General features: G+C 33.7%; 1 protein-coding gene across 1 annotated transcript; it reads right to left on the minus strand.

The window, feature by feature from the left end:
* Positions 1 to 565: 565 nt before the first annotated feature.
* LOC145675463 (uncharacterized) lies at positions 566 to 7,694 on the minus strand. Its single transcript, XM_081745894.1, has 4 exons — positions 7,585 to 7,694; positions 3,700 to 3,932; positions 2,831 to 3,005; positions 566 to 678 (listed from the first exon to the last, which is right to left on the minus strand). Exons 2-4 carry the CDS (start codon positions 3,913 to 3,915, stop codon positions 578 to 580), a joined length of 492 nt encoding a protein of 163 aa, XP_081602020.1. The 5' UTR covers positions 3,916 to 3,932; positions 7,585 to 7,694; the 3' UTR covers positions 566 to 577.
* Positions 7,695 to 9,394: the final 1,700 nt, after the last annotated feature.

Consider the following 9,394-nt stretch of genomic DNA (forward strand, 5'->3'; position numbering starts at 1 on the left):
AATATACAATCATAATGTATTTGCAATAACATTGACTTTGAATTACTAAATTCTTGAACCTGCATGATCCTTCCTGGTGGAAAAAAAAAACTTTTTCATTAATCCTCATTCTATACTACCTAACACGTAAAATTACAAAGTTACAATTCATGATTTTATCTCTTCACCAGTAGGGCTCTGTGTTACTTATGAGCATCTAATTAATCATAAGCAGACAACATACAAAACAGTTTATAGTGGTATTGTCTAATGCTCTACATCTTAGACTTTAAAACCTTAAATCTGGGTTGGTGAAGTGACAAGGAAGCAATAATAGAATCTTGTAAAAGCTAAAATAATCTTTCGTCCTTTTATTTTATTTATTATTTTTTTTTTGGAAAACAAAGGTTGGTCATAATTCTCTCGGTGCTTAAATTAACAAAACCATTTAATCAATCACACACAGGAAAATGTATAAAATTTCTAGAAAGAATATATTTTTATTTTATGCAAGATTCCCAAACATTCTGCAGGTGTGGTACTAAAAGGAAATTGCTTTCTTTCTTTCTGACAAACCAAATTTCCCGAAGAAAGAAACTTACCTTCTCTGTGACCGATATTTTACCTCCTGGAGCCAGTGCCAAATTAACTCCTTAATCTTGCTTTCGGTTTCCTCCCCATAGATCCTTTTGACTGCAGCTGTAAAACAAATAAATAAATGAATATTTTTTTTCAGTAAGATATAACAAAAAAGAGGCAACAGTTTTAAAGATTATTCATAAAACAACATATTTTACAGTGAATGTGTAAGTAAACAACTTTCCACTAGCTACTAAATCTAAAAATATGCCAAATAACTCTTATATTTCTCTGCAATAATAACTATTTCTAATACTTTATTTAAAGCAGCAGAGATAAAAGAAGAAAATTGACTATTTCATTAAAAACTGAGTAGCATAACTAACAATAAATGAAGACACAGTTGAAGTTTGAAATACATACAAAAATTATAAAATTTCTACCTTTACGTATCCAATATAGCTATGTTTCTTATCAAAGTTTCAATCCATAACTTGTAGGCCTACCTTCTTCAGTGCTGAAAAGCAACATTGTTTTACCTCTTAACACTCTGTGGTTTGGTGAACGAAATTTATAAATGAAATGAAATATTTAAGTTTTACGTCCGACGTATATGCCGGTTAAGCTAAAGGAGACGGTGGTGAGAAATGAATGAAATGGTGGAATGAAGAAAGTGGGAGAAAACGGAAGAGCCCCGATAAAACCCAGGAGCACGGTGTTTGTCCATCACAAAGTCCACACAGTGCGAGCTGGAACCGAACCAGGGACCCCAAGCATCGTAGGTGAACGCTCTATCACTGAGCCACCGCTCCCCCTGAACGAAATTGAATCCATGAATAAATAAATAAATAAATAAATAAATGAAATGGATCTTCTGGTTTCACCAAACTACAAAATATAAGAAGTAAACCAACGTTGCTTCTCAGCACTGAAGGTAAACAATGCATTAAAACTCCGATGGAAACATTGTTATATTGGATGCACAAAAGTATGAAAATGTTCCCTAATATGCATCTGATCATTTCCTTAAGTTATTGTGAATTAAATGTTTGCTAATCACAAAGATAGCAGCATTCTAGATATGTAACCTAGTGTTTTACACAGCAATATGTGAAAATCGATCTATCTACTACCAAGTTTGATACTATAAACCGATGTAATATGTAGTTGCAAAACTTACTACACAAATACTGCGTACATTACATTACATTCCATTAAAGCAGTGATCTCTCGAGCCATATGGCTTGTCAATGGATAAGCAAACAGAAAAAAAAACCTAACGGATACAAGCTAATATCGGTAGAAGATAGCAAATATAAAATTGTATGTGATATAGATTGGGAGAACCGGAACAGGCAAGAAACTGCAAAAGGTATATGCGAGCTTTTCAGGTTATTGGCTACGATCTTAAGCGTTTCTTCACATTTACGGTGCATATACAGCATAACTTTAAGATATATTTACTCAGTAATACAAACACTCCAAAAACATCCAAAGTCCTTTAATTTCAGCGCCTTTTAATATAAAGTTATTCCTAACAATTCAGGTATGTTCAGGTTCTCCTTTATTTTGGATTCAACTTACTTGAGTTTATTGATGCATCTTAGAATTCTTTTAGGAAGAGCAATTTTATTTAAAAGTTAGGAAAGTCGGCTTTAGTTGTTTTCCTCTATATACTTATAAAAAACATAATCCGAATAAAATTACAATTGCAGGAATCGCATTTCCAATGTAATTCTAGAGAAATTAAAAATACTACAACAGTACAATATTACAATTGTATGAAATGTATTAATTAGAGAAAGTCTATTTGGGATGGAAACTACATGTCTTCATTAAGTTTCGTGAATATAATAAACTCTATCTGGTATAGAAATTACACATTTTCATTGTTTTGTGAATATAATAAACTCTACTTAGGATGTAAACTACACGTCTTCATTATGTTTTGTGAATATAATATAACAAACTACACTAGCACAATAAAAACAATGAATTTGAAGAAAGTAAATTCATAGCATTTGAAGGGATGGACAACTAGGCCAAAGAACATGCTCAAGTGGTTATACGTTGTTAGTGCATATACTCCTAGCTGCATTCTTTGTGGTTTTCTGGACGTCAAGCCGGTACCCCTTAATTCAGATAGCTATCTAACTACCTCATGATGTTGGGCTAATACCGAAAAATGCATTTCACCATAAATGAGTCCAGAATCGCATACAACAAAGATAAACTACTCGACTACATGAAAGCTCAATGAGAAAATATTTACCATATATTGTCTTACACAGAATTGTACAAGAGAAGAGCCTTTTAACTGTATTGCTAGAAGATACTCTCCCAGAAAAGGAAAATTGCACCGCAAGAGAGTCAGCAATCAGTCTTTTCAAAATGTTGATTACAAGAGATTTCACATCAAGCCCTCCAATTGTAGCCAACATCTTCACCTGTAAAATTAAAAAAGAACAAAGTTATAACACGCTCAACTGTTTTAAGATTTTATTCTATACTATATATTACTTTACTCGTCGTCAGTGCTCGAAGTAGGGGGCTATGACATACACCACCTCAGCAAGATAGTGATCAGCGTTCCCCTATTTCTTACTGATTTTTTCGCGTCCCGGGACGTTCACTTCCTAGGTGTATGGATGGATGATATGCTTAAATGAAAGAAATGGGAGAACCCTGAGAAAATCCGCGCATACGGTGTTTGCTCGCTACAAAGCCCACTTGGCGCCGGTTGTGTTGTGAAGTAATGAAAACAGTGTTATATTAAATTGACTAAATCTTATTACATTTGTTAAAATGCCCCCCCCCCCAAAAAAAAGAAGATAAAAGTTGTGACTGCTAAACCCAGTTGTAAGAAACTAAAATGTGAAGAAGAAAATAAGAGAAACTAACGAGACGTAAAGTTCAGAAGTTACCGGAAAACGTCAATGTGAATTCATTTCCACACCATTATCGTAAAAGATGGCCTTTAATAAACTATCAATGTTATAGAATAAATGTAGTGCTTGAAGATGAGGAAAACGTAAATTGAAACGACTGCAGCTTAGAAAAAATCATACATCAAGATAAGAATACTATTGGTATTGCTAATTACGTATTCCATCGTTTCTTAAACTAATTGCGTATACTTACTAATTTTGTCTGGTATGCCCGATTCTCCAGCTTCTTTTCATATGTGTCGAATTCTTCCATTGAAGTTAATGGAATCACGTGGAATATTTGATCATCTTCTTCAGGAATACATCTGGAGTTAATTTCTGTTGCTCCTGCTATCAGTGAGTTTAACTTATTTTCTACAGAAGATACTCTATCGTATACTTCCGTTACCGCAGAAAGTATGTGATTCATTAATCTTCGATCAGAATCTGAAATAAAGTCAATTATGAAATTAAATAATAAAGCAATCTTAAATTTGACAAGTCAGTAAATCAGCTAAACATGTAATGTGAAAATTATAACAGATACTTCTTGACGTGTAGCATAGTCTGAACTGCTGTATCAGTTTTCTGGTAGAACTTATTATTCATGTTGAATCACACTGTATAATGAAATTAAATCCTATCTAGGTTACTTTGATCACTGTAAAATGCGAAGTATATATTCAAATGTTCCGAATGACTCCAAATTGTGAAGATTGTAAAGTTTTCTCTGATCAATTTCCTGCTGTGTCACTCAGTTGTAAATGGATGGTTGATTAAACTAAATGCCATTGAAAAATAAATTTCGACGGTCCAATAATATACTGAGGAGAAATACAAAGGGTTGATTTATTTAAATCGAATGACTTTCTGGAAATACTTGATTTAAATCAATTTACTGTCCTCAAAATAAGAAGACAATGCGGCATTTCTGAGCATTCTGGAACATTAGTCGAATGTGAGTCTGAAACTCGTACCTTAATCCGTACTATGTGACGATAGGATCTTAAAACAAATTTAAACAATACATCAGAATTTTCAATTAAAATTCATGGACGTCTAAAACTTTTATTTATATGGAATGTATTTTTGGACACAGTAGCTACCTGAAAGTTTGTTCTCAATGTGATTAACTAAAAGTGTATTCAAAGTAATTCAAAATTTATGCAGGAAGTAGTATGTCTTAGGAGTCTTTGAAGTTAAGATGATGAAACTCGATATATAAACCCCACATTAATAACAATTAAACACGTGTCTCACCGTTATTCAAAATTCCAGTTCAAAGGGAGAAATTTCTGTATTTTCTCCTTTCTACACTAAAATCGACGTTGTCTGTTTCAGTATCACGGAAAAACTAAAACCTTTAAAATGAATTTTTGAAGATAGATAGTACTTGGTTCACGCCAGGAATTTATGACGCAACATTAATTAAAACGTGATTCATACGCGGGAGGAGGGGGTTGAAAAGTATACCAAAAATAGAATATCTCACAAGCCCCTTACATTCGGCACAATATTAACTTCTGACGAAAGATACGGTGATATCTGTCCAGCGTTCTGAAAAAGTCTGAGTGTAAAGGGAAAACATTTCTGTACTCTATAATTCAGTTTTGAAATCACAAAATGGCAAAAGTAAATAAAAATGTTAAGCCGTTAGAAATGAACTGTTAGTACAGGGCACGGCCTGGGTCTCATCAGGATTACAATTCGCTTGAAATATATATATATATATATATATATATATATATATATATATATATATATATATATATATATATATATATATATATATATATCGTAATGGTAGACGTTGGGGATGGAGGGACTTTTTCGAAGAAAAAACTTTGAACAGATCAAAATGAATTATCGAGATAGCATTTTAATTGATCTTGGGTCTTGTGACTTAATTTAATAATCCTGAAAGATTGGAGAAGAGAGTTCAAATATAATTCGAATAACTGCAATAAACCTATTCTTTCCCTTCTAAGAACGGCCATTTTAATAAATATAGAGAGGAAAGAGAAAAACATTATTGAAAAGAAATAGCAGAAAAAGCAAACGACACCTTACTACTAAAGGCGCTTATATATACCGGTATATTATTTTATTCATCTTACTGAGTGCCAATAACTTGAAATTAAATAGTTATATACATACAAAAGTCATAGCGATAAACAAATTTAGCTTGGATAATTTTACAATCTCATTAAAGACATTGTCGTCGTAATAAATTTAGCAAGGGAGTATAAGAGATTTGTATTCAATTTATAAACGAAACATAATAACTCTTGTACTCATTAATGATAAAAATAATTGTGGTACTCTTTGGTAATATAAATATCGCCTCATTTCAATTATGATCTCATTAAGATATTATCTGTGGAAGGACTGCAAAATACGAAAATTGTCACAATTTTCGGAAAGAGTTACTGAAATTTCCCGGAGAAGATCTCGAAGAAGTTTGCGCCAAACTGTAACTGTTACGTCTGAAAAATGATGGTATGTAGATAATTTGCTAGTAATTTGGTTCGATTCTGTGTTGGGCCACAAATAGTAATTTCCATTCATTTGCCTAAAAAAGGATTTTTTTATATATTGACTCGGTTTATTGCCCGTTTTCGTAGAAAGTTTACCGAAGCTCAACTTGTCCGCTTTACGTTTGAAAGATGATGGATGTAGATATTTTGCTAGTAATTTGGTTCGATTCTGTATTGGGTCACTAATGGTAATTTCCATTCATTTGCACGAAAAACGTAGCTTTTAATATATTGACTCGGTTTATTGCCCGTTTTCGTAGAAAGTTTACCGAAGCTCAACTTGTCCGTTTTACGTTTGAAAGATGATGGTATGTAGATAATTTGCTAGTAATTTGGTTCGATTCTGTGTTGGGCCACTAATGGTAATATCCATTCATTTGCACAAAAAAGGTATTTTTTTATATATTGACTTGGTTTATTGCCTGTTTTCGTAGAAAGTTTACCGAAGCTCAACTTTTCCGCTTTACGTTTGAAAGATGATGGTATGTAGGTAATTTGTTAGTAATTTGGTTCGATTCATTTTGGGCCACTAATGGTAATTTCCATTCATTTGCGCAAAAAAGGTATTTTTTTTATATATTGACTTTGTTTATTGTCCGTTTTCTTGCAATCCTTAAGACATATTCAGTTTTCCGTTTTACGTTTCAGAGATAATTATGTGCAGATTTTTTGTGGTTAATTTTGTTGGATTCGGTAGGAAAGTAACTTTGCTATGGATTGCGATACCTAATTGAAGGTACAAATTTTTTTGTATCACTGGCTACCCTGGTTTTGTGATGCTTTCGAGCTGGCAGAAGTCTGCCAAAATCACCGCGGTAGAGGGATCTAGATACAAATCATTTCTATCAATAACATATCCAAGGTACGATACCTTAGTCTTAAGTAAGGTTGACTTACTTAAAGATAACGTTATCCCTGCTTCTCTGAATTTCTGCAATACCAATTCTAATACACGCTTATGTTCATCTATAGTATCTTGAAAAATTATTATATCATCGAAGAACCACTCAATTCCTAGGTGTTTTATTGGATACAATATTTCTGTCATAATTTTTGATAACATATGGGAACCTGCTGCCAAACCAAATGGCAAAACACGCCACTGAAACAGCCCTCTATGAGTCATGAAAGCAGTAGTGTATTTGCTAGAATTTTCAGTGAGAGGAATTTGTAGATACGCCCTCCGGACATCAAGATTTGATCTTATTTTACCTTTAGATATCTCAGCTAATATATACTCCATCCTAGGAGTGTATTGAATATTTAAATACAACCGGGAATTTAAATCCTGATAATTAACTATTAATCTTTTGTCCCCCGATTTATTATTAACCAAAAAACTTGGAAAACACCATTCACTATCTGATTTTTCAATCACGCCCTCTTTTAACAATTCATCTAGAATAATATCCATATGCTTCTGATCTTGTTTACTTAATGGATACGCCTTTTTCCTAATTGGTGTTTCATTATCAACACGTATTTGATATTCAACACCTTTCACCTTCCCTATTTTCTTACAAAACACGTCAGAATAATTATTAACAAGTTCATCTACATACCCTTGCAATGTATTGTCTTGTTCCAATAATACTGGATCTACCATCAGAGGATTTGTACAGCTATTCTCCCCAAGACCGCTCTGCAGTAAAAAATTTGGTACTTTTCCTTCCGTACAGTTGGCAACTCTGCTACTCATTGGGCCACTCACATTGGATGTTGATTCTCCAACAAACCATCTGGACAAGGACCCCTTCGGAAATTGGCTAGAAAAACCAAAACAATCACCAGCATCATCGTTGTCTTTCCTTGGATAAGTAGGAGAAATTTCTGACCCCCCACCTCTCATTGAATCTAACAGCGAATAAGTTAAAGGTGCAAATTGTCCTTCTAATTTCAACCACAGTTTGTTCGCAACCAAATCCAAGTTTGCCTGAATTCGCTTAAGTTCCCTTATGCCCACAATAAAAACTGGACTCAAATTAGGCACAAGAAAAAACTTCAAATTATAGACCCTTCTACGGAAAGTTATAGGTAACACCACATATGAATTTAATGTCAAAGTTTTATTATCCACACCAACACCAGTAAAAGTTTCACTCTTCACAGTTATAGGTTTTGTTATGCATGAGTTCCAACGTTCAAATTGCTCTTTATTTACCATTGAAATAGTACTGCAGCTATCTAAACCACCGTAATATTTTTGTCCCATAACAAAAGCCTGAACAAAAACAGCAACGATATGTTTTTGACGTAAAGTGGTATCTGGATACTGTTTATTAATTTCAGAACTTGAAGATTTCATAAATTCCTCAACACTTGAATCACACCGGGATTTCACCTTCGTGGGCCCCATACATATCATATTACGTTGTTTTTCCGTGTTATGCTCAGACATAAATTGCCCCTTTTTTGAAATTTTTATTCTGGTAGAACAGTTTATAGTAGAAGTTCCTTCCCCATGACCACTATTTGCATAACCAACTTCATCCACCAGCTCACTATTAGCAGGCCGGGATTGATTCGAGGAATGTACATTACGAGTAGTGGAGCGATACCGATCACTCACACCCATGTTTGTTTTCACATCAACTGTCCGCCTTACATTACAGTATTTATAAGAATGCGCACCACCACAAACATCGCACTGTAACTGCTTCTTTTCTTTAACACTTGAAGTGGATGTCAGTCCTTTATAAACCAACAAATCGTTTTTATAAAGTTCATATTGATTTACCGCAATCAATAATGTATGCCAACTTTCCGGTTCTTTTTCACGAAATAGATCGTACCTAAGTTGCGGATTTAAACCATAATAAACTTGCCGAAGAATAGCTATATTATCTAGTGTACAATTACCTTCCAGCAACTCATAACAAAGGCGTATTTCCCTAATATATTCAGAAGCACTTTCATTAGGATATTGTAGCCGATCAATAAACTTATTTCGTAATTCTCGTTTACCCAGCACCGAAACCATGTCATTAAGTATATGAACACAAATAACCAACCAATTGTTTGTAATTGAAAACTCGCTTATCAACTTCGAATGCAACTTACCCGAAGTCCGAGATAGAGCAGAAAAATATAAGGCCTCGTCGGGATATAACTCAGTGGATTTAATATAATATATTGCCTTCAAAAATTTAAATAATTCTTCATAACGTGAACCATCACACTGTGGAATACTTTTTATTGCTTCTAAAAAGCTAACATTTGCAGCTGACTGAGTCACCTTTGAAAGGCTTGTACGTAAAGTTAATCCAGCACAACCAGCTGGTGGAACAAAAGCACCTTTGCTTTCTTTTTCTTCGTGAGTATCGAGGAACGGGTTTGAGTATTCGCCCTGAACACCTGTTTGCACAGGTAACT

Source organism: Thermobia domestica, chromosome 18 (assembly GCF_964235325.1).
Source record: "Thermobia domestica chromosome 18, izTheDome1.hap1.1, whole genome shotgun sequence".
NCBI classification, from domain to species: Eukaryota; Metazoa; Arthropoda; class Insecta; order Zygentoma; family Lepismatidae; genus Thermobia; species Thermobia domestica.